Consider the following 26,963-nt stretch of genomic DNA (forward strand, 5'->3'; position numbering starts at 1 on the left):
CAACTCTTAGATGTTCTACATAACTTAATCTTGGTAAGAATATGTGACACAATGATCTATGGGAAGTATTTCAGAACAATTTATTGGAAAATGGGATAGAAAATGTACACATTTTATAATTCACAATTAGGAGTCTTCTAAAGAGTATACATATATAACTAATTTATATCTGGTAACCACAGGGAACAATGGAAATAAAACACTCCTTGATAGCTTTTCTCAGGGATAATCAATAATTTATTTCTCTTTTATTGTCACAATTACCACAACTATCTAACTACATAAACAGTGTCACTACATACCACAGGAAGATTGTCCACCTACACTTTACTGAGACAAAGATAATGACCATTTATGTGTTAAATGTACAACAGGATGTTAAAAAGAGGTGATTTTTATGTGTAAAACAAGATGTGGCACATGACTTATCATCAGGTTTGATTTCATATGTATTAGGTCAAGAAGCAAGCATAGAAATGTTTTGGCATTGAGTTGTTATTAAAGTTGAAAATAAGTAAACTAGAGAAGTAAATTCAGATCTATAGTAGGTACATTAAAATAGGAAATTAATTGGCTCCTCAGTATTTTTGTGCAAGTTTTTTGTTTTCTTTCCTTTTGCTTGTTTTTATATATAAATGAGTAATATGAATATATCACAAGTCAAAGAAAAAATCTCAGCCAAAAAGAAGTACCGATATATGAAAAACAAATGAAAAAGTAGCAGGTATTTTTGCTTACAAAAAATTTAAACTATAAAGAGTCACAAAATATATATAAAAATGCCACATTGAACGAGGCAAGCATCCTCTACCCAAACTGGTAGCACCCTCTGAAAATCAGCTGCATTTCATCCATTGGGTCATACCGTGGTGACAGACAAAAAGGCATTAGGAACTTGTGTACCATCAGGGGACTTGGCCCCATGGGTCATCAGTTCTTGGATTGTCATCCAGTTGTCCAAAATTTTCTTGTTTCTCTTCTTCATCATCTTTTTGTGACTCAGTTCAATGATGTTGACCTCCTTCTTGCCCTCACTGCCGCTCTGGGGACTCTCCTTGAGACACTCCAGCCGGCTCCGCATCATGAACTCTCGGCGACGCCGCTGCTCCTTGGCCCGTACCAAGTGTTGCTTCCTCTCCTCTTTGCTCCAGTAGCGCCCCATCTTCATCTCGCTCATGGTGTCATCGTCCGTGGTCATGCCACTCCGTTCCTCTTTGATCTTTAAGGCACGCTCCTTTAGAATGCGGTCCCGCACGGGTCTCTTGGTGATGTACCGCGTCCCATCGCTCCTGATTTTCACCTTCCATTCCATCTTGGGTTCTGAGCACTTCTGAGACTCCTTGCACACGCTCACCAAGCTGAGCTGACTCTGAGCGTACTCGACTGCGGACTTCTGTTGAATTAACTGCATGTAGCTTTGATAATGCCTGGCGTGTGCTGGGATGTTTGCACATCTATAGGAGGAGCTGTGGTAAGGGGAGAGATAAGGGATGTGTTCACTGCTGGTTTTCTCTGGATCAGAAAGCTTGCTGCTTTCTGAAGTCTTCTCTTTGCCTTCAATGACACAGCCTTGTTCAGAGGTTTTGGCTTTGGTGCAGGTTGACTCTTTAGTGCTCTGTCCGGAAGAGGACTGGTTGGCTGCCATTGTGCTTCTCAGGTTTTTCTTATTGGTGAGGCTGATCACTCTTGGAAGGGAACTGTCAGGGGAACGGTCCACAGTGAGTGGAGTGCTTCTGCAACTTTCAGCTGTGTTGTAAGCACTGGAACTGTCTTTGTCTGACTTTTCTGGGTGTTCAAGGATGTCATCTAGTTTTCCCCTCTGGGTGTCTATGCTGGTGTTATAACTTCGGAATCCTCCATCATGCAATGCCCAGATATCTCCATACTGGTCTGTCACTTTCTGGAGCCTGTGAGCCTGCATGATAGTTTGGCACTCAAGTTCAATGTTTCTCAGTTCTTCATTAAGCAACTGTAGTTCGTGCTCCACTCCCTCTCGTCCTCCCTGATTACATTCTATTGTGCTGCTTGAGTAATACAGGTCATACTCCCCGTGCTTCCTTATCTTGCATTTGAGCTCCAAGAGCTGCCGAAATCTTTCACACTCCTCATCTTGGTTGCCAATACAGTCTGAGTCAATGTATTCGCCAGACACAAAACTCTCATTGCACTGAAGTTCAACGCTTCCCAGAGTGTCTTGGCTCTGCCCCAGCTCTCTTTTGCTTTTCAGAGATGTGCCATTGGGATCCTCGGTTGCATTCTCCTGCTCTGAGCTCTCGTCATTCCGCAAGCTTTCATCTGTGCGCCCCACTCCACTGTCCTTCTCATGGTTGTTGGATGAGGATGTTGCCGTATCTGTTGTGCCTTCTTCTTCTTCTTGTTTTTTTGGCTAGGAAAATAAAGTTAAGAGAAGAAAGAAAGTTAATTGTTTTGAAAATCAGTCATTGAAAACTTGTTTGAAAAAACAATGCTTTTTGGCAAAAGTTCAGCTCCTAGAAAGCTATACTAATTTTAGTATCCATAACAGTTTTACAAATAAAGGCAATTGGCTGATGGCAGTGTTTTTGTGTTTTTTTTTTCTTTTTTGGCTCTAAAATAAAGAAAACAAAAGCTGCTTGAATATGGCTATGCTACTCACTTGAAGATAAATAAAACAGAACACATTAAAATAATTAAATTAAAATTCAATGAGTGATTTAAAATAAGTGATTCTTGTCTTAGGCTCTCTTTTAGTTGAGAAACTGGAGTGAAGTTGTATAAATGAGGTGACTTTATGAGTTTCTGAGGTGATAACATACAAAAGGAGGAGTAAGACAGAATCCCAAAAGTCTTCAGCAATGAAGGTTTGGAGTTCAGAATCCACATCACTTGTTACTGTTTCTTTTTTTCATGAACTTTTCTCAAGTTCAAAAGAAACTTCATTGGATCTAGTAATACACTCATGATAATAAATGGAATATCACAAAATTTCAGGAATAAGTACAGGAGCCCAAGACCTTTTGTCCATAGATTAGGAAACAGTCCCAGATCGATGTAACTTCTTAGGCAGGAAGTCTAGGAGGCCAGTGCCATCCTCCATAGACAGGATTTCTTTACATCCAAGGTGCTATATTCTTGCATACATGTACTTTGACTTCAAGGCATCTCCCTATCATGTTGCTCAAAAGCAACAGTAATGTCTTAGGACTCATTGGGTTACTTTAAAAGATTTTTCTACTCTTAGCCAGTGATATCCTTCAGAAGTGAGTTTTATATTACTGAGAGTAAAATGATGGCTCCCCTCAAATCTGAGCAGCACTGATTTCCAGACAAGGGCATAATGTCAAACAACAGATATGTATGTAAATATATATGTGAACTTCACTCCCTGGTAATTTTTGGCTTTTCATGCAGAACAATCAACTGTCACTGTCCTAGGGAGATGCATATCTAGTTGTTTCTCTGTGAATAGCGTAAAGTTACTCTTTATTCTATCACTTCTCTTATAAAAGTCTACAAATACAATTTCTAGATTGCTTTCTCCTTGTGTCTAAGCTTACTCACTTTTATACATATATACATTTTTCCCTTTAGCAGGAATTATATAATTAGATATAATTAAGCCTGTTAGTGTCAAAGAAAGAAAGGATAGGTGATAAAAAGTAAAACAGGTTTGAAAGTGTCAGGTCATTGTTGTTTTTGTCCAATCAAGTAATGGCAAAAAAAATATAATGAACTGGAAGGAGAAAATGACCATGTATCATGTTAATTTTAGGATTCTCAATCTTTCCATAAAATATTTTTCTTCATTTGTTAAGAACATACTATGATTGATTTAAAATGTCTTATTGATAAAAGAAGAATGTTATACATAAGGCACTAGTGGTAAAGAACCCACTTGCCAGTGCAGGTAGATGTAAGAGATGTGGGTTCGATCCATGGGTCAGAAGTTTCCCTGGAGGAGGGCATGGCCATCCACTTCAGTATTCTTGTCTAGAGAATCCCACGGACAGAGGAGCCTGGCAGGCTTCAGTCCATAGGGTTGCACAGAGTAAGATACAACTGAAGTGACTTAGTGAGCTACATAAGTACATACATAAATACATACATTAGTTACATAAGTAATTATAACCAATAATGGAGAACTTGATACATCTCTATATTCCTTGCTATAAGGTGACAGTGACATCAAATGTGGTGTCACTTGCACACTGCGCCATAAAACCTCCAGGCAAAAATATTGGCGTATGTTGCCATTTCCTTCTCTAGTGAATCTTCCCAACCCAGGGATCGACCCTGGGTCTCCCACATTGCAGACAGACTCTTTACCATCTGAACCACCAGGGAATCCCTATAAAATCCCCAGAGGGTATTACTGATATTGGACAGTTTCATTTATATATCACAATACTTATATTTATATTTTCTCCTGTCTAAGAGTAAGCTGAAAAATACAAGATGGTGATATTTTTCTCACGGAGTATAAATGATAGACAAATTTGTTGACAAAATGTGTGCCCACAGCAGTCACAGGACCAAGGAGAGCATGTAAGGTGAAAGTTTCAGATGGATGTATATTTTAGCTTTTATATATGGATATGCAATTTTTAATCACATTTCTCTTTCTTTTGTTACTGATTTACAAACACATGTGAAAATAAAAAGAGTTTTCTATTTTGAAAACTAAAATTCCTGGTTTCTGATATAATGCTACTCTATAATTTATCATTTCCCTATGGAATCATCATAGTGACAGGCAATGTTTCTACCAAGACATTTCTAATGTAGTATTATTGTTTATAAGGGCAAAGGACTTTTAAAGGTTTCTGTATTTCTCATCATTTTTCAGTCTCATGGTGAAGAAAAATTTCTACACAGTAAAAAAATCTAACCTCAGGGACATCTTGTGTTACCTCAAAAGACTTAGCATTTGTATTGCGTCTGATGAGTAGGCAGCATCTGACACTATATCACTTCACCTGGACAGGATTTCTCCCTTCTTTCTTTATTCCAACATCCTCCTGTCAATTCTGTATCAGGTCACATTTTGTATCTAAGAGAGAAAAAGCCTGGAGCAAGGACTTTCTTGCTCATAACCAGCAGCTGCCACCAAAAAAATATCTTTATTTGTGGCCAGTGTTGAAGTCACACAGAAAAATTTCAATCTGCCCTCCTTATATTGAAAAGCAATCACTACAGTAGCAGCATTGCTTTTGAGTATGAACTACTGTTTGTGAACTGGCCACTGAGCACCCATAGTGAGAACACCTGGTTCTGTCAACTGTAGTTTGCAACCTAATTATTAGTATATGCACTGATATTAGTGATTCTGCACACATGCGTGCACGCGCACACACACACACACCTCTGTTATGGGATGCTAGCATGTCACCGTATCTCATCCTTCAACTTGGTAAAGTGACAGGATGTTTTTGTTTTATGTTCTAAGCCTAACTGTCAGGACTTTTAAAAATAATTATCTTTTAGGGTTAGTTAACAATTAATGTTGAGAATAGGATGATAATCAAACAATCAGAAAATTGAGAGCAGAGTGTTAATACAGTTATATCAGGGAAATGAATGACATGAATCTGACACAAAATATAGGCTATATTGATCTTAATTTTATCTAGTAAAAAATGATGACAACAAAAATGAAAAGATTCCTAAGGCTGTTTGCCACAAACCACACTTTGATCATTCACCAGTTATGAATTACTTAAAGGAAGGGATTTTGCTCATTTTGTTTGTATTCTCAGGATCAAACGTTGTACTTGAAGTATATCAGGGGCTCAGAATTTTTTGTTGAATGAATATGTGACCTTAAGACAAAATAATGTCAATAATCTCAAGTCTAACTACTCGTAATTCAGTGTAATCATGATACTAAATATCCAAATAAGATCAATGGCTTAATCATGTCATCGTCAAGTAGATATTCAAGTATTCAAATATCTACATTGATATTACAAAATTAAAAAAAATACTTTTTAGGGAGGAGGGGTTACCTCATGAGATATAGTTTATCTCCAGCTGGTGTACTGAGAGGCAAAATATACTTTTACTATTAAATTTCTGAATTACATTGAACAGTACCTGAGTCAGCACCTGAATACTACTGTGCCCTCTATAATGGGCCCTAAGCTTCCCAAGCTAAAAATATTCTTAATAGAAAAAATTGTATTTATTTCCTCCGCTTCATCTGAGATGATCTTTTGCCTTCAGAAATTACCATCACAGAGATATTCACTAAAACTCTTTGATTTTTTAAAAAAATTTCATTTAAGATTATGCATTTAAGGAAGAATAGCATCCTTTCCAATGATGGAGTTCGGATAGCGGTCCTACCTGCTCCACCTCATCGGCAGGGCGCGGCATTGCTTCATTATGCTGTTCTTCCAACATCGCCAAGTTTAACTCCTCTAAGAATTCATTCCTTTCATCTTCCAGCCAGCCTTCATCCACCTACATAAGAATACATTAGTACATTATATTCTGTTAGTGAGGACTCATGCTAAAATAGGGTAAACTTAAATGGTGACGCCTGACTAGTTCCTTTTATCATAACGATTCTCTTCAAAATACCAGCCTCCTATAGTTCACCTCTCAGAAGGAAGAAAAGGTGGTTAAAAAAAAATTGGGCTCATATGCTTTTTATCTTTTCCTAAAACAGAACTACAGATTTTCTCTCATAACTGAGTAGATCTCACAGCACAGAACATTACCGTCTTTCAAAATGTATGAAAAGCATGCTGCATAATCCACAGCTGTCATGCTCATTACCTCCGACAGTCCCCGTGCTAAAGAACTGCAGTGATACTAACAGGGCTATGAGACAATAGGGCCTTTTTCCTTAACAACAACCCCAAAGCAACTCCATACCAAATGCACCTCTCAATACACACACACACACACACACACACACACACACACACACACACACATCCTCTTGCTACCCTCACTCTGTTTTTGATTTTGAGGTGGATGACTTTCAAGTTAACAAGATGACTCCTTGCCACAAATACACACATTCACTTTATCTGAAAAAAAGGAAAATTCCAAGGTATTTTCAAAAGCAAAGTGATTCTATGGTATAACTATTGTGATTCATTTCTCAGACCCAATTCCAAGGAAAAAGACCTTAAATGTTGCATATAAGGGTGAGGGAGCTGTGTGAAGCATGCAGGGTTTTGTCTGTGGGTGCTGAAGGCAGATATTCTTGTGGGGGTCTTACACAAACTAAACCAAGCAAATCCTTTTGGCTTCTTAATACAAAGGGAAGTGGAAAACTCATGGTTATCTTGTTAATATGATAAGTGTTGACAGTCAATACAGATAATTTGCCTCAAAGTGGGTTTTTGGAGCTGGATTACATAAATTAGCTGTCTGTACTGATTGAATTAACTGGATAATTGTCAAAGTTCTTCTTTGCTCTGTTACAGTGGAACAGCAGTTTTCTAGTGAGTCAAAATTAACAAGAGTGGGAGATGTTTTCACTACCAGACTAATGCTTAAGCACCAAACAAACACATAAAACAAGCTTGTCTTTAAGAGAGCTGAACTTCTAAAACTTAAACACAAATAAACCTGTGTGCATGCTCAGTTGTGTCCAACTCTTTGTGACCCCCACAGACTGTAGCCTGCCGGGCTTCTCTACCCATGGGATTTTCCAGGCAAGAATAATGGAGTGGGTTGCCATGCCCTCCTGCAAGAGACCTCCCTGACCCAGGGATCGAGCCCATGTCTCCTGCATTGGTAGGCGGATTTTTTAATTTATCACTGAGTCACCTGGGAATCCCTGAGAAAACATTAAATTGCATCAGAAGAAGCATTAGTGTATATGCATCATATTCATTAAAAGAAGGCAATCATAGGTTTCTTTTTTATTTACTAAAGACTACCTAGACCTTAAATTATCTCAAACTTGACTGGGCCAAAAGCATCAATGCATTTATTCATCCTCATTTATTTCAACTTGTCCTGAATAACTTGACCAAGTTCCACCCCAGTGACTTTGATATGCAGATGAGCTATGAAAATTAAGCTGACTAAAAATTTAAATTCAGTCCAATTCATAATTGTTCAAGTTCATATTTTATAATCCCTTTTAAGTTTCATGAAGTTGCAAATGCCAGACTACAAAAGAAATTACTTAAAGCTAGAACTGTTTATTTTTTATAAGCATACCAAGGAATGTTTCTTTAATCAGGTCAAAACAAAATATTTGCCAACATTGCTACAGTGAATGATAGAACAGAATCTTTTGAAATTGAAATGAAGGGGTGGGGAAGACAAAGAGACCAAATGATAGAAATTAACAGTTCCCTATAAGCCTTTTCTTGTTAGCTAACCCCACAGATCCCTGAGTTGCCATGGGTGGTAAGTGTCCGTCTGCTTTGATAAGGCATCCCTTTAGGCTGGAGGAGTACACAACACACTAAGTCAGGAGAGATTCTTCTGGCTCACCTCCCTTCCCTGTCACATTTCCCATAATGTGACAGACTGACATAAATACGGCAGTCTGAGTCCAGTGCTCTGGCAGACTGACTTTTCCCTGGAGCTGAGCATAGTCATAATTATACAGGGGGATCTGTCCGCACACGTGGCATCTCAAAGAAAGGAACAAGCTGCACTATCTCAAAAGTTCTCTATAGTTCTTACAAGAGCCTGTTCTCACCCAGTGTCCCAAGGGGAATAGGACAAAATAGCAATATCTTTAATGGTCTAAGGAAGAAAATGGGCAGAAAATGAAAGTAAGTTGACAGGGAATGAAAGAAATGAGTTATTTAAAAATATTGCATGGTTGCACAGTACTGCCCCCAGCAACTCTGTAGATCATTTCTGAGAGTATTTGAAACATTTTTTTTTAAGGGTAGAAAAACGACACATAAACTTCCATACTCTCTCTAAATAAAATATACATACAAAAATGCAATAATGAAATATATTGAAACTGATGGGAGAATATGGTGATGTAAATACAAGTTTTGTTTTGTGTTGCTTTTGCCACTTTATAGCATGTAATGCTTAAATTACATTTTAAAGTATGGTGTTACAATGCATTTTCTTTCCTTATTTTTCTAGAAATCTGGTTTTCTAAAGGCAATCAGCTTTATTATCATATCAGTGTCATTATCTTTAAGATCAGTGGCATTATCTTCAGGATCAAGGGGTTAAGGAAGATCCTACTTTTGTCAGACAGCATGGTATCCTTCAGAGTCAGATGACCATCTTTTATCAATTGTGGAAAGTATTGTTTGAAAATTCATTCTCCAACATTAACTCTTGGGTTAGGAATGTAATAAGTTTAGTCAGTTATTCAAAACCACCACTGGTTCTACTGAGAATATTTAAGCTATCAAAGATTAACAGGATCTGGTCTTCTGCTATTAACTTCTCTTCTTTCATTATAGCTGTTACATGGCATAGTAAAGCAAATGCTTTAATTCTAAATTAATGAGGTTGTCTAGCAGTTTCATGGAAAAGGCAGGGAAACCACATGATAAAGTCAAAGTATCTTTTCTACAAAGGGTGACTATTGAGCTCTTTTCAATTTACCATTAATTTCACTAATATGTATTTAGCCTCTCTATTCTTTTTCGAGAAAATGGGATCATTGAGATTAACTGGTTTGCCAAATTTCCAAGTAATTAGTGCAATTTCATACGTATTTTAATAACTCACTCTCACATAGGCAGCCCAGCCAGTTGCAGCCTGTCCAACCCCATTGCCAAGACCTCAGGTGTGCAGCTTCAGTCTGCCCCGGGCTATGGCAGGCTTTATGGGAACCATTTAGAATGGTCAAGGGCATAAAGGAAATATATGCGGAAAGGGTGATCTTTTATAACCACTATATTCGAGTCAGGATTCAGTCTGACACTGAAATACACTTACTCAATGTAATTTATAGATAGGATGTAGTTACTGAGTCTGAAAAATATCAGATCAATAACCTAAAAGACAAATGGTGATATAACCAACTTCACTCAAACTACTGACAGAAAGATAGAATGGTGACAATGTAAGGTCCTTTCTGCATTGTGGTGGGGGATAAAAGGACATAAAAAGAAGTACCGATAGTACTTTGCTTCCACCATTACCTCTCCTTTACTTTCATGACATCTCCCTCTGTAAAGATATAAAAAATCCCTTAGAAGCTCTCAGTTTTTGGTTTGGGCCAGACAGACGTGTCTGTCATGCTAAACTTGGAAAAAATTCATCTACTATACATGGAACCACATCATGCTACCTAAGATATTTTATTTGATAAAGGCACTCTAAAAAGATTTGAGTTGATAGCTAGATATGCTAATATTTCTCTCATTAGAGATTCTTTTAAGATACCTTAATATGCCAATTAAGTATTTTTAGATGGCAACCTAAAGCAGGGATGCACACAGAATTAAATATCATGTAAGGTCAATCATTTTTCATTTATGAGTTAATTTTAAATAACTGGCAAGTGGAAGGAGAGAGTAATTATTCAATTTCGTGTTTCTTTTAAAAAATAAGTTGTTTAGCTGCCTTTATGTGGAGCAATATTAAGGAGTCTTTACTTATAATTGTTTTGATAAGGTTGGCAAACTGGAAATGATTGGGTTCTATTTTGTATGCCTGGTTTTACAAATAACTGTGGCACTGATCTGATGTGGAATAGCAGACGATGAACCTAAGGTTCAGTCCAAGGCTTTTGCTCTGTGTTCTGACCTGACTCTCTGGCCTTGCAACCAGCAGCAGGATTCTCCTGCACTCATCGCTAGACAGCTGGGCCACTGCCGCCTCGCGATCCTGGACGTCTTCCCCATTTATCTAGAAAACAAATGAAAGTGGCGCATTAGTTTCCATTTCCACAATGCTGCACACAATAAATGGCAAATATCAGCTCATTTATGGTAAATGTATGGACAATGAAGCTCACACAATGGGCTCGTCTTCAGCCCCTCGGTGGTAAGTGCCTTCACTCAATTACGCGCTTACTGTAAGAGGCATATCGATCCCTGAAGCATGGCGGACATCAGAGGAAGCAGTTATGTTCATAAATGTCCAACCTGCGCCCTGGCAACATACATCTAGCAACACAATTAACCAGCCCCTGACAGGTGACGTTCATCTTTCTCCGCTCAGAGTAATGGAAGTGTCACTCTGAGATAATGGTGCTGGGGAAAGCAGGCCCAGCAATACCACAACTGAAATCCGTCATCCTGCGCGCTCGCTGTGAGCCAATTAGAGAGCCGCCGTGTTATCTCTCACCGGGTGATGCTCCCGGCCGCTGCTGCTTGCATTTTCATTTAATCATCTCATATTTGCATGTGGGTCTGACTCAGTTGCCCCAAATCACTCTCTGGATATCTTTTTTTTTTTTTTTTCTCTGCTTTTTATTTTTTATTTTTTTTTTTTTAATTTTTATTAGTTGGACGCTAATTACTTTACATCATTACAGTAGTTTTTGTTATACATTGAAATGACTTAGCCATGGATTTACATGTAATCCCCATCCCAGTCCCCGAATCAAACGAGGACAAGCTCGTCGGTAACATCCTCGTCTACTCCAGCTTTTTTCTCAGACTTATCTGCTTCGCTAAAGCAACAAAACTAATGAAATAAGGTTCAGCTCTTAAGTATACTTAAATTAAAAAAAAAATGTTTTGTTTAATAGGAATGCTTATGAAAGAAGCCAAGCTTGAGTAAATTTTTTATTAAAACAATAGATTCTAGTAGTGTTTGAAATGTACCATTTTTTTCTAAGTGTTACAGAGAAAATAAGGTTCCTAAAATTTGCATTTTAAACTACATTTTCATGTTCAAAGGTATTTAGCTCTTATTGATGTATTTTTTCTTTGCCCTTTATAAATTTATTTTACTTTATAATCATTCCATTCCATAGAGACAATGAGATTTTTGACCCATAACGCATAATCAAAGAAAGTCGAAAGAAATTTCAATTGAAGAGGTCAAGTAATTCTATCTAAAATAAATATTAATTATGTCAATAAATTAAACAAAATGTGGCTGCACTGACCACTATTTTCAATGATTAATTTAACATCTTTCGTTGAGAATTTCTTCTTAAAAGCATGAAGTGGACTCCTGAGGTTTTCTCCTTGTGGGTCTCTGGGATTCTGGCTGACTCATGAAGACAAACATAATTATTTGAAGACAAGCTCAGGAATCTCATCTGTGCACCACAATCAATGATCCTTATAGACTCATATTTAGTATGAAGGAAGCAGACAATAATAGTCAAAGAAGGGAAAAATCACACAACCACATGCTGTATTTTCTTAATGTAATCAAATGAACAGCTCCTCAGTTTTTCACTTGTGTGTGTGGACAGGAAATTCAGCTTTTATAATTTTCAAATCTATTTTCCTTTCTCTTCTGTTTGCAATTTCCAAATAAAATTTATCAAATTAGAAAAAACAAAAACAAAACTTTGATTCCAAACTGGGGACTAATGACCCAGAAGGATATGTTGTAGTTTTCTTTTTTCTTGTAAATATATATCTGAACAGCTATTTCTGTACTGGGTCCAAGGCCTTTTTTCCTTTAAATAAACATAAATTGGCAGTGGAGGATTACTCCCCCCACCTGTGTGTAGTTTAAAAATAACAATATGAAAAGTTTTACTTTCTTTGAGTTTTGAGGACTTGCACCCCTTTCATAGTAATTCTTATAGTGTATCTGTGATGCATCTATGTGTCTATCTTTCTTTTGCATCTAGTCTTCTTCTTCCCTCCTTTGTAGGCGCATTGATCCTCAGGAGAATGAGTTGGATGATCTCACACAATTTAACTTAAACTTTCATGAAAAATTTGAAATGCAGTTCTCACTTTTTCTCATTTCCAAATTCTTCATGTAAATTTTACTTACCATTAATCTAAATACTCTTCATTCATGTTAATGTTGCTATTATGTTTTTCTCTATTAAAATGCAGATAATAGTGTCTCTTTCAGAGGGCTGTTACAGGATTAAATGGGTTAATATATGTAAAAGGTTTAAATATGTGACGTATACAGAAAGTGCACAAGGTTGGTATATATTACTATTAATGCTATTGTTGCTATTATTATTACTATGATTATTTATATTTTAATCCCTCAGAAAGATTCTTTTCTTCTAAACAAAGCAAATATATTAAAATTCATGCATAACAATGAAATCCACAATAGTGAACATGGTTCTAGCTTAAGGGATATTTATCTCACATGTATTTTTAATTCTTAGAAGGTCATCAAGAAACACTATGGCTGAGTTTGATTTCCTTTATAGTTGGTATTCTTCTATCTCCTCTGTGAACTCATAATGACCAGAGCTATGATCTTCAGTCTGGGCATTATGTACTTATTATGGGAGGACAGATCATATGTTGTAGAAACAGTTTATATGCAGAATCATAGGTGGAGTGAAATAAGCTTGCCACAGAAAACTGGCATTAACATGCAATTTTTATTTCTTTTTTAAAATAAAGGTCACCTTAGCCACCTGGTTAGTAGATTCCATTGTACTTGGAACATTAGTTTGATACTCAGGTTGATATTGAGACAAAAAATGCAGCCATAGGTTTCATCAAAGATTCTTTTCATGGAATGAAAAGACTTGAGGAATGGAAACAGAGCTTTCCACCTTCATTTGCTTTGTTTCCTGAATGATGGCTCATAGCTGAAAGATTGCTTGTGGGAAAACAGCTTCCTATGCCTGGAAACAGCACACAGAAAGGGTGAAGGAGCTGGAAATGAAGGAAGGATATAGATGAGGAGTAGAGTCATCACTATTTACTGAAAGACTTCCATTTCAAGACAATAGAGGGGAAAAGAGAGAGAGGAAGAAGACAATATGTGACTTTGTTATAAATTTTAAAAAAGCCTGCTGGATAATACATCTGTCTCATTTTCTGTGCATGGGCATATGTAAACATTAGTTTCAAAATGGATATTATCTTGGCTTAGAAGAGATTTGTGGCAATTACAAAGAGAAATCAGTCAAAATCCCACTTTAGGCCTCATCTCCTGTACATGCCTATGAGTGTGTGTGTGTGTGTGTATGTGTGGCCTCTCAGGTTGCACTAGTGGTAAAGAACCTCCTTACCAGTGCAAGAAACATAAAAGATGAGTGTTCAATCCCTGGGTCAGGAAGATCCCCTGGCGGAGGATGTGGCAATCCACTCCAGTATTCTTGCCTGGAGAACCCCATGGACAAAGGAGCCTAACAGGCTATAGTCTACAGGGCAGCAAAGAGTCAGACATGACTGAAGTGACTTAGTATGTGCATATGTGTAAAAACTTAGAAGTCTAGAAGTGTCTCAATATAGCTTCTTTTTTGTTTAAATATGACAATTTTTAGGTTTTTCATGTCAGTGTACCATGGGCAGGTAGGCAACTAAAGCTCTTGGCATTCAACCAACTATAGGTGGTAGAATTTCTTATTTGAAAACCCAAAAATCTTAGGCAAAAGAGGAAAGATTTATGTCAACTCTATTGATATTTTACTGTGAAAAAGAAGGCAAAGGAAGCATAGAGATACAGATGTGAAACAAATATAAGGAAAATAGTTATAAAAAAAAAGCAAGTAAGAGTAGGAAGAAATGCTAAGGACCAGTTTAGGGCAGAGAAAGAAAGAACTGATTAGAGGTTCTAATTAAAAGAACTAATCAGGTTCCACTGTTTTGAGCTTTTGCAGGGTGTTGTCAGGGAATAATCCTTAGAAACATGACTGGCTTTTCTAGCCAAGATTAGAATAATATATACTTACATGGAATTCTATATGCTTACTATGCCAAAGAGAATGCGAGAATAGAGCACACTTTCCTTTAGATAGCCAATCATGTATGTGTCTTCAGTTTTTCTCTGTGGCTCAGCACTACAATTTTGTTAAAGGACTTCCCCATATTAATTCCTGGGAACACATCTAATACAACCAGTCTGTAGCGATAGCACAGCAAATAGACTGTCAAGCACTTAAAAAAAAAAAAAAAAAAAACACAAGAGAGCTAGAATGTGTCCTCATGAGGCTGGGTCATAGTTTCTCTTCTGGGTGATCCCTACCTTCTATCAAGATTGTGTGAATACACGTGTGTGTGTGATGCCACCGAGGAAGGTCCTCTAACACGTCCACGGAGCACTACAGTTAGAAAATGAGGGCAGAGCCAGAGAAGTACCATACTTAGGTCATTGTGAACAGGAAATTAGAATCACAGTTGCTTTAACAAGACTCATTCAAATCAAAGCCAGCCAGGAAAGCTAAAGGATGAGAAGATATCCTCTCTTTCTCCTCCTCTCATCTCCCTGGGAAAGGAGTCATTAATTGTTCATTACAATGTATCCCATAATCTCCTTACCAGCCACACAGGAGCTATTTGTCTATGAGTACAATTTTGTCACGGTTTTCTTTAATATAATTTTACTATCACTCTTAAGACTCTTTGTTTCCTGTGTGTGCAGATAGAATTGAATTCCAGGCTTTTTAATGTGACAGGTATTTATTCATTAGATGTGACATATTTGTCACTGAATATAAACTAATCAGGCAAACCACAGCACTTTATCAATCCTGCTGCTGTTTCAGTGAACCAGCTTCATTACGGAATGCCTTATTATCCAGAAAATTTTTTATCTGATAATTTTAACTGCCCACAACATAGCCAAAAATAAGGAAGTGTCAGAACATATGGTATGCAACTATGGAAATGCATGTACTCTACATATATTGGACTCTACCTGCAGAACTAACAGATGCCACTTTACTAATTGTATTTGTGTATTGTGTATCTAACTGTATTTTACTAACTGTATTTGGGATGTGGTGAGCTAGAAACTAGGAAGGGAGTCTGTGAGGCTACAATATTGAATACGGGGTGTGGTGAGTAGAAGGTGAGAGGAAAGAGTGACAGCTGGTAACAGCATGAGGAAAATGACAAAACAGGGACCCAGCACAACAGAAAAAGCAGCCAACTAGGGTCATTTAATATCAGGGCACACAATCTTCCAGACCTTTCAGTCACCGAGCATTTTACTCCATTATAGCATTGGGTGGTGACTGCTGGGTATGATGTGACCCTCAGCATCAAAGGAAGGTTACTTTCTTTTCAGTTTACTTAATTGAAGATATTAACAAGGTAAACAACACATTTAAAATGATTCATAAGTCATATACTAATGAAATATTTTTTGAAGCTTTGTTATCCGGATGATACACTAAAATAATGTGTTTTTTATTTATGAGGATACATAATTAAAACTTTACTCCTCCATCTATCCTGTCACTCTCTCTACTGAATATCTGTGTTTCATCCCCTGATTTATTTATATGTGTGAAAGAGATATTGAAAATAGAGTAGCAGACAAGGCTAAATCTTAACTTCTTGATTAACTTCTCCTGCCCCTGAATTATCCAGTGACAGACGTATCCCATTTTGTTTAACCAGAAAGGAGATCACTAGAGTTGAAATTATATATTCTTGAAGTTTCCTGAGAACTACTGGGACAATGAATAATCTCCAGTTCTTTCCTAATTGGAGCTTTAGTAGAGAGTCCCTGATGAAGAAGGAGCTCCGTGGCCTCTCACTTGAGAAGGGAAAGAGTATGGAGAAGTGGTGTGATTTGGTGATGTCCCCCTAAAGAAAGGAAAGGAAACAGCAGAAGGCTGAGTAGGACAGCCCTCTGGTGTGGCAAAGCTTTCTCACAACAATGTCACATTGTACTGTCATCATCTGTGTATGCAGCTGTCTTCCTAATTACCCAGGGAGTGCCCCAAACGGTGCTGTGACAGCTTATTTAGTTTAAAGCCCTGGTTCCAGATAGAGTGTTGAATCCAAATGCATTGAATCAAAAGAAATATTTTTCAGGGGTTCATATCTAAGAAGGAGAAATGGGAATGATAGCGATAACAACTAAAAGTTTTACAGAATATATCAACAGGTTGTAACTTCTTCAATGTGTCATTTGAGTTCTCCTTCCTGTTTTACAGGTGTGATCGGCTTCCCTCGTTGCTCAGATGATGAAGAATCTACCTGCAATGCAGGAGACCAGGGTTCTATCCCTGGGTCAGGAAGATCTCCTGGAGAAAGAAATGGTTACCTACTCCAGTCCCTAGAGGAGGAAATGGCAACTCATTCCAGTATTCTTGCCTGAAAAATTCCATGGACAGAGGAGCCTGACAGGCTGCAGTCCACAGGGTCACAAAGAGTCGGACACAACTGAGTAACCAAACTGAACAGAAACCCACTGCAGTATGCTTGCCTGGAGAATTCCATGGACAGAGGAGCCTGGTGGGCTACTGTCCATGGGGTTGCAGTATTGAATATGAAGGAGCGACTAACACTTTCATTTTTTTTTTTTCTTTTTTCTGCAGTGAAATTCAAAGGCCTCTGTGTTGTTATTTTTTTGGGTTAAATTGGATACAAGAGCTGGGGTGCTGTGTCTTCCTGCAGCCTCTCTTTATGGGAAAGGACTCAGAAGTGACACAGTGGGCCAAGGAAGATTTATGATAGAAACTTTGCCTTTCAAGGTTTTTCCTGATTTGGCTTGGAACTCTTTCCAGTCTACACACCTCCCATAAGGTGGTACCATCTCTGTTGTTAAATGGAAATTTAGTCCATCTCTATGTTTTCACCTATCCATCCTCCACCTGTCCTCAGCAGTTCATTGTAAATAATTAAGACTTCATATTTATAAACTTTCATCATAACGGAATACTGGAATCACTGTTTACCTAATTTATTGTGGAAAAGGCAGCAATAAATGCTGTTGATGCCAGTAACAACAGCAGTTCATGCTTATTACACACCATACACTTATTTCTGGACATGCACTTATTACTCACTAGGTACATCACATGCTTAATCACATCTAACCTTTGCCACAATATATTTTACTGTTATCATTCTTTAATAGGAGGAAACAGTCTTATAATGAGAAGTTAAGTAAAGCGTCCAAGTAAGTGATGGAGCTGGAAGCTGAAGTTGAGGTATCTGAGTCCAGAGATTATGTCTTATTAATTATTAGCTAATAATCCTTAATAAATGGCACTATCAATTTTTTTTTAAAAAAGGTTTGAATGATAGCTTTTAGTTTTGTAGATGTTACTAACCAGAAACAAAGGGAAATTATTTTCTCTAACATTTTTCAAGGTGTGAAATAAAATGAAAGCTGTTGGACAGATAGAAGGAAACTAGAGAAAATAACTGCACCACGTACTTGCAAAATACGATCCCCTTCTCGAATTCGGCCATCTTTGGCAGCAATGCTGTTTGGATCTACCTGTAAGGGCGAGGACACAGTGTCAGCTGGATATGCAATACCGTCCCCAGAAACTTAAAATTTTTAAAAAATATGGTTCATGTTTTTCTATTGAGTGATAGAGGGCATGCCAGATTTTTCTCTGTCAACTGATTCTAAAAATGTTAATGAGCTATTTTAGAATTAATCATAATAAAATTAAGGAGAACAAAGTCCAATTTGATCTGTAGACCACTTTTCTTTCCCTCCTTCTCTTTCTTTCTTCCTTTTATCCTTTCTCCCTTTTTAATTTAATTTTATTTTTTTACATCTGTTCACTCATTTCTGTATCCCAGCTGTCAGATGTTGTTTTCAGCTGACATGATCCTCAGATGATGTTAATACCAGAATTCTCTGGACCCAGGAAATGTACTTTCTGCTAGGGTGATTTTTAAATCCTGCCTTAGCTGTCTGAGAAAACCTGATAGCTATATTCTTAAGTCCATACTTATTAAAGGGATTTCTGTGTTATGATCACATTAATTTATAAAGGGATTTATAATCTATGTAGCTCAAAAAGTGAAAAAAAAATCCTACCCATGCAGATTATTACTAGACACTACTTTACATGTAGGGTGAAGTATATTAACTATCACTTATTTTAGAATAAATAGATATTTAAAGCTCTTTTAAGAGCTTATCAACACTTTAATTGGCCAAACTTGAGTGATGACTTACTGTTCACTTTAGGTAATTTCATCTAGCACACATTTCACATGATGGCTTCCAACCATTTATTGGAGCTTATTCCAGGAAAGCCTGTTTTTTTTTTTTTCCTTTAAGCAAAGTATTTCAAGTGTAGCATAAGGTTGCTCCATCCTACCCAGATGTTAGATATTACTTTCTAATTAGGTAGTGCTACCCAATAAATGAGTTTTAAGTGATCAGTCAAGAACAAAAGATGCCACAATTACATGTATGATGTATAGGGAAACATTTTTTCCAAGTACATGTGTTCGGTTCCTGTGGCTTTTCTTACTATTCCCGAAACAAAAAGTTCCAAAGCTGACATGTTTAAATAGTAAACAGAGACTTACCTGAAGGAAATGATGGATAATTAATTAATTGTATCCTGTTTAGAAGCCATTCACAATGTAAAACTTTGTCTTTAGAACTATAATCAAACTAATATTAAAATTCTGCATTTGTACTTCCATATATACTACAAAAGATAATTCTGCACATGTTGCCTTATACTTCCTTACCATAATCAGAGGGGTTTTCATAGTTGTTTATTTAAAAGAGGTATATATGCAAGTCAAATATTCTCTGGAGATTTTTTTCATGGTAAGAACCAGTCAATAGATTTTTTGATAAAGTGATAAAGATTAACATTTATATTTATAGAATTTCATAATTTTCTAAGTGCATTATCTTTTCCTAGTCTAAAAACCTCTATAAAAGCAATACTAAAAGCAATATTGTACTGAATTTCTAGTTAAAGAAGCTGAAGCTTAGTAAGTTATGTAATGTTTTCAAGGTCATGGCCAAGAAAATTTGAAATAGCACAGGAGAGCAATTAGTATTTAGTTTGTCTAACCTCTGGGTTCATGCACATACATATAACATGCATGATTTCACATACATATGTGTGTATACATATATATATATGCAGGAATTATATAACATATATACACATATGTGTTCACATGTACATATGTAATTTTAAATCATATGTACATACCTTACTACTTCTCATAAAATGATTCTTTTGAGAGTTTCAAAAATCACCTATAATAATAAACTTTGCTTCACTTTTTTTCAAAATAATTAACACTGAAAGTATTTTACATTTAAGTCCCTCACTTTTTAAATTGAGGTATAGTGCATTTTATTCTTTTTCATATTCTTTTCTATTGTAATTTATTATAGGATATTGAATATTGTTCCCTGAGTCAATACCTCACTTTTTGAAAGTGATTATGTGGTTGAATAAAAGAAACTAATGGATGCACTTCTTGGATATGATATGCAAATTTATCTATCTTCAGCAGAGTAAAATATTAGAGTTTTAGTAAATATTTAGATTTTAGATTTAAAGTATTAGATGTGAATATTAGATTTAAAACAATTAGTTAATGCGATTGCTAACAAGTCAGATAAAAGGCACAGCAGGAATGGAAGGACAAATGTTTGCTGATCAAAAACTTTGCCTGACTTCCTGCATGCTTATGGGGCTTTATTCAAATTTAGACAATGTTACCATTTTTGCACTCTTTCTTACTGGGACTCTGTGGTGAAAGCATCCACATTGAATAAGCTGATAATAATTACATTACTTGGGCAACATAATTTACTTCTTTAATTGAGAATGACAAGTATTGGAACATGGCCAGTTCTTCACATTCAAGCCTCCCAAGGATTTTCCCATCGTGAGTCATTTCACTCCATTGCTCGCTGTCTGCCTCCCCTAATCTCTCTTCCATGGCGTTTCTTACCTCGCTGACATAAATGCCGGTGTCTTCTTCATCATCCGTTCGGTAACAGACTGTCAGGCCCAGCTTCTCTTGACTGCTAACACGACACAACTCGACCTCCTGGGAGAAAAACACAGAGACCGACATTTATCTCAGAGAGAAATCCCACAGCAGGATGCAGAACTCCCTGATATTCTCTGGGTCATCCTGGGATGTTTTCATAACTGTTACCTAACATTTGAATTAACCTAGGTTACCAAAATCCTCAAAATTCACTCCCAACATATATATTTGTATGATTAGGTCAACATTTTAAAATTTCATTATAAGGGTGGAGATGTGCAATTTTTGCATTAAATCATAAAATTTAAAAAACTCACAAATGATGTTCAAATAAAATATGTATAAATCAATAATGTGGAATTAAGAAAATACTTGAGAATGTCAATACAGGTAGCAAAATGTTTATAAAACTATTGAGAGTTCCTGTGTTTTTATTTTAATAAAACAACATAAAATTAAAATAAAAAAGATGAACTGGACGCTGCATCAATTCTTCTTTTGAGTTCTATATATGATGATAATCAGAGTTCTGTGTAGCTAGGCCAAGGTTTTCTATTATCTTGTAGCAACTCTCAGCCTTGGAAAGAAATGGGTTCATCCAGGCTGCAGCAAGAGACATCAACAGTCATATGGGCAGAGGCCATGATTCAAAATGCAGCAGTAAATGAACAAGGAATCACATTTACTGAAACACATGGCTACGGGGCTTGAAATGTCAGTCCTTAGGTAATGTATATTGAATCTATTTCCTGATTTATGTTCAGTAAAATAATAATAAATTTCAGTGTATTTCATTTTTATATAATGAAATAGACTTGTACTGCCCTTAGAAGCAGATGACTTTAGAATAAATTGCATAATTCCAAACAGTAAAACACCAATTGGTGCTCTTATCATGGAGAACGTGTTCCTATTGGATGGAGCATATAAGGCCCTTTAGTAAAGGGCCTTTCAGATGAGAAAGAGCTAATCAGATGAGGAAGATCAGAATAGATTTAAACTGGAAATGACCAAATGACCAAATCTAGACCAAGTTTCTAAAACTCAGGTTTTGCGGGAGTTATGAATTTGTCTGTCTTGCTTAACACTCTTTTTTCTCTAAGGCCTAGAACAGGTACAGCTTCAGTGTGGGAACTCAGTCCATGCTAGTTGACAGATAATGGCTTTTATTTCAAAACATGTCTGAGTGTTTGTTGTTTTTTGTAAACCAATAATCAATATTTCCTCTTTAGTGGGAGATAGATTTTGTGTGTACACATTGAGCGTGTGTATGTGCGTAAGTGAATGAAGGGAATAAAGTTTAATATAGTATCCATCATCTCAAGTAGTTACCAGGACTAAATAAAGAGATACTCAATTTCAAACTAGAGGATATTTCCAGTACACTCTGCTACATTTGAAGAAGTTTCTTCCATTTTAACTTTGTATTACAGCAAAGGACTTGTCATTGGAAAATAACCATTTATTTTAAAGACATACTACAAGCCATATGTTTATACTTGCCATAGGTAAATCCTTAACAAGGACAGACTGTCATAAGCTCCAGTGACCAACAATTTCACAGCTAACAGCAAATTAAAGAAAATTGAAATCTTGCATCTTGAGACATGTACTGCAAATTGGTAAAGTACATGAAACCATGACCAATGCTGACTTTCCAGCTGGTGGACAAAGATACTCTAAATTACACTATAGGGCTTAAAAAGGGCATGGCATACGCTGAACAACAACAAAAAAACTCTTTTCACCTAGAGGAAAAATAGGAAACAGTGACATGTTTTATCACCAGAAGCAAAAAGTATACACTCATGAAGGGCATTTTCAAAACTGGCAACAATTAATGCCTCCAGAGGGAAAGAATACCTGACTAGAACTGTAACATTATGAAGGAATTACAGCAACAAAAGAGCTCCAATTACAGCAATGAAGTATATACAGTTAAGGAGTAAAGAAGTTTGTGATTCCTAAGAGGCCTACAAGGAAATCTAAACATCCCATTGTTCTGCCCGTAGTCCGAGTCCCCGGTCGGAAAGAAGACTCCTCGAAATAATGCAACTTGCAATAGGGGAATTTATTACTGACTCGAGCCAGGGCCTCCCGCCCTCACTAAGGGTGTGAGGACGAAAGGCCCCGATCCCCAGTTCTCTCGGGTATTTATTAGGTCAAAAAGAAGCAGCAGGTAGTTGGCGCAAGCGGATTGGTTACACAGCGGGTAGTTGGCGCAAGCGGATTGGTTACACAGTTGCAAGGCAATTTTTGTTGGCCCAACGTGGGGCTTTCAGCTTTCCCCTGATAAGTTCCCTTTTTCCTTGCTAGGCATATGTTGATTGGCTAGCTCCAGGAGGCCTGATAATTATGTTACCCCGGGAAACCAGGCCTACTCCTAATCTAGGCTGCCTGTCATGGTGTTAGCCGTGACAGCCTCACACTCCGGAAAGAAGTTATGGGATGAGAGTGGGAACTTAAAGCAAACCAGGAGCTGAAATCCATTGACTTTCGATGTCCTTCCAAGAGCACGAGAGAAGCACTCCACGCTGCGGGAAGTCATCTGCAGAGGGAAGCCTTCCTTTCTTGAGTGTTTACTCTGCACTCTCAATGGTGTACATTGCTTTGTAAAATCAATCGTTTTGATTGATTGGTGTAAATCGTTTTGGTGTTTGTTTAAAAGATGCATATCTAAATATCCTGTAATAAATGAAACCAATCTATTAAAACGAAAAGGGCAAAATCACCAATAAAATATCTATATTGCAAACTGTTTAACAAGAATCACAAGGAAACAGAGATCTGGGAAACTGAGGTCATATTGAACCTAAGCAAAATTGTGAAGCCGGTCTCAAAGCTACCCACAGCACCTTTGTTTTCAATAGCATCTCCTCCCCTGCCCTTTTAAGATACTGGACACCCTGCATCTATTTCTTTAGCTTCCTGGAGTTTCTAAGGTCTGCCTACCTAGAAAGCCATTGGTGTTCAGGTTTGTCACCCTAATTACCTCCTAGCAAAACCTGGCCCTTGGTATCATCTTCCATTATCTCACAAGTAGCTCTTGAGAGATAAAGAAAATTGATAATAAATATTTCCTAAGGGGATAATTATTTATACTTTTTTAAAATGTTGTCCCATCCAGTGTTTGGTTCACACCAATAAAAACTGAGCATACAATTCTTATTACAAGCCTTAATTCAAAGGACTGAACTTATGGAAGTAAGATTCCAGGCTCTGAAGAAGACTCAAGTGAGATTTCCTGCAGCCTACAAACCACCTAACACCAGCTTCAAGAGTAGACTTGCAATTCTTTCTTTGGTTGAGAATGTTTTGGGTATTACATATTTCATATTGGTATACAGAAGCATACACTTTAGAATCAAAGTTTCTTTAATTCTATGACCAAATAATTTATAAGCAGCTACCTGTAGACCATTTTGTTTGTATGAGGCAAAGGTGGCTTTGTAAAGGCTGCTTATCTGAGAGGAATCCTCTAGCCCAGGTTTCATTTAGTATTCTCTTCACAGTGCGCACAAGCCTCTGACTTCTGAAAAAACAACCTCCTGGTAATAGAGTATGTTTTCCCTAACAACTTTCATACCTTTCCCTCTGTCACAAGGAAGCTGTTTGATGAAAAACATAAAAGTGAAATGCTCTCTTTGTACATTTTCTTTGCAAAGACAGTTCTTGGGCATCTACAAATCAAAGCCAAGCCCTCCTGGATGGCGCTGCTAACCATCCATAAGGCATTTGTGACTAGAGTGGAAGAATCTCTTCATACACCTGGTGAAACCACATTAATTTTGGCTTAAATGTGCTTTAAGATCTTAGGTTCCGGGAATATGTATAATCCCTTAAGAAATCATGCCATAATATCTAATCCTATGAGAAATTGATCATGGATGTTGAGGGTGGAGTAAGAGATTAAAGTTAGGAGAGTTTACTGTGAAACATCCTTCGAATCGTAGAAAGAATGGGATTTTTCTATAAATCGGTTGCACTATAGTGCTGTGAAAATTTTATATTTTTATGATTTGGTCTCAGGTGGAACAAGGAAGTTAAAAAATATAAACACGCTTTTGCTTTTCAGGTGGAATTCTCTTATTGGACGATCTGAGGCTTCAGGCTGCCCGCAATGTCCGTTTATTGGAGTGTAATTGCTTTACAATGTTGTGTTAGCTTCTGATGGATAACAATGTGGATTTAAGCAAATTATTTCTACACTCCAAGGAGCCTGAGGCCCATGGCATGAGTGAGAAAATTCAGAGGCAATCCGTACTACAAGGCTTCCTCTGAGGCTAAGCAGTAAAGAATCCACCTACAATGCTGGAGCTGCATGAGACATGGGTTCAATCCCTGCATCAGGAAGATCACCTGGAGCAGGGCACAGCTACCCTCTCTAGTCTTCTTGCCTGGAGAACCCCATGGACAGAGGAGTCTGGCAGGCTGCAGCGCATAGGCTCACAGAGTCGGACATGACTGAAGCGACTTAGCATAGCACGGCAATCAGTACTACACAAGCCAGAATGAAAACCAGGGCGAGACAGGATGGTCACCGATACCAACTGACAATCCAGAGATGGGGTCTAGTGTGCCCATATTTGTATTTTAATTTTATTTCCTTTTTATTTATGACAACATGTGCTGTGTTGTGCTTAGTCGCTCAGTCATGTCCTACTTTTTCCGACCCCATGGACTGTAGCCCGCAAGGCTCCTCTGTCCCTGGGGAGCATTCTTCAGGCAAGAATACTCGAGTGGGTTGCCATGCCCTCCTCCAGGTGATCTTCCCAACCCAGGGATAGAACCCAGGTCTCCCGCAATGCAGGCAGATTCTTTACCATCTGAACCACCAGGGAAGCCCAAGAATACTGGAGTGGGTAACCTATCCCTTCTTCAGGGGAACATCCTGACCCATGAATTGAACCAGGGCCTCCTGCATTGCCTGCAGATTTTTTACCAGCTGAGTCACTCGGGAAGCCCCATAAGACAACATATCCACTATTTTATCAGCTTAGCTTTAATCATATATAGCTATCTTAAATTTTGCAATGTTGATTACTAACTAGTGAAGTACCACACTTAGTTGTCCCAACAAGATCTTTACTGAAAATGAATTAAGTGGGAAATATGAAAACTTTAACCTCTACATCCATGAGAAGCTTAGATACTCTACTGTGGAAAAATAATTTCGATTCACTGTCTCCTGGATAGTGAAAATCAGGTATAAAGTTCAAAAAGAAATAAGCAAAAAACCTCCTGAAATACTTAAAATTGCTGTCACATTTCAGGTTCGGACACCTCAACTCCAAACATTCATAACAAATTACTGCAACTAGTAACTAAATCACATTTTGTAGAGACATTAAGATAAAAGTGAAACACATGGTCTTGTCTTTACATTGACACCTTTTATCTCACCACTGAGATGAAGTGAATGGTTGGTGAGGACTCAACCACTTTCCCTTCCTAAAGATATTGTTGCAAAATATAGGTAGTATTTAGCCCCTAGTTTCCTGTTCTTAGAGACTTTCTCTTTCTGGATCTTTTGAGAAATAAAGGTGCCACATTTTCCTTGATCCAGACTGTCTCCTTCTCGTGGTTTCTGAATCACCTTGCTACCTGCTAAGTCACCTCAGTCGTGTCCGACTCCATGTGAACTCATAGATGGCAGCCCACCAGGGCCCCCCGTCCCCGGGATTCTCCAGGTAAGAATATTGAAGTGGGTTGCCATCTCCTTCTCCAATGCATGAAACTGAAAAGTGAAAGTGAAATTGCTCAGTTGTGTCCGAGACTCTTAGCGACCCCAAGGACGGCAGTCTACCAGGCTCCTCCATCCATGGGATTTTCCAGGCAAGAGTACTGGAGTGGGGTACCATTGCCTTCTCCACTGAATCACCTTAGGAAGTCTTAAATTACCCATTTGGAATAAATTTTACACCTTAACAAAGAAAAATATGTTAGTTTTGTTTATACTTTTAACTGAGGGAGGGAATGGATTCATGAGGCCAGTAATTGAGCCCATGTCATGAAAACTGGACCAGGAATAGAAACGAGAAAGTTAACATCAAGGTGAGTGTGAGAAGTGGTTTGTATCATTCTGCTGTGTCAGTTATAGAGTCAGGCCAGCTTCAGGCACACCTGCCCTTTAATGGGCTTTCACTCAGCCCTGCTCTGTCTACATCAAAGAACAAAGACAGGGGAGGAAACCACAGAAACATGCTGGTTACATCAGACATGTTTTTTCCCCTT

The 26,963-nt window shown here is 37.6% G+C and overlaps 1 protein-coding gene across 2 annotated transcripts in view; it reads right to left on the reverse strand.

The window, feature by feature from the left end:
• Positions 1–210: 210 nt before the first annotated feature.
• The window catches only part of PDZRN4 (PDZ domain containing ring finger 4), a 391,568-nt gene continuing 364,815 nt past the window's right edge, over positions 211–26,963 (reverse strand). For both annotated transcript variants that reach the window (XM_070454564.1, XM_070454565.1), the window contains 5 exons: positions 20,688–20,786; positions 18,169–18,231; positions 10,684–10,785; positions 6,325–6,441; positions 211–2,386 (listed from right to left, as the gene is read on the reverse strand). In XM_070454564.1, coding sequence (XP_070310665.1) covers positions 860–2,386; positions 6,325–6,441; positions 10,684–10,785; positions 18,169–18,231; positions 20,688–20,786 — 1,908 coding nt within the window. In that variant the 3' untranslated portion in view covers positions 211–859. The remainder of the gene's footprint in view (positions 2,387–6,324; positions 6,442–10,683; positions 10,786–18,168; positions 18,232–20,687; positions 20,787–26,963) is intronic.

This window comes from Odocoileus virginianus, chromosome 24 (genome assembly GCF_023699985.2).
Source record: "Odocoileus virginianus isolate 20LAN1187 ecotype Illinois chromosome 24, Ovbor_1.2, whole genome shotgun sequence".
NCBI lineage: Eukaryota > Metazoa > Chordata > Mammalia > Artiodactyla > Cervidae > Odocoileus > Odocoileus virginianus.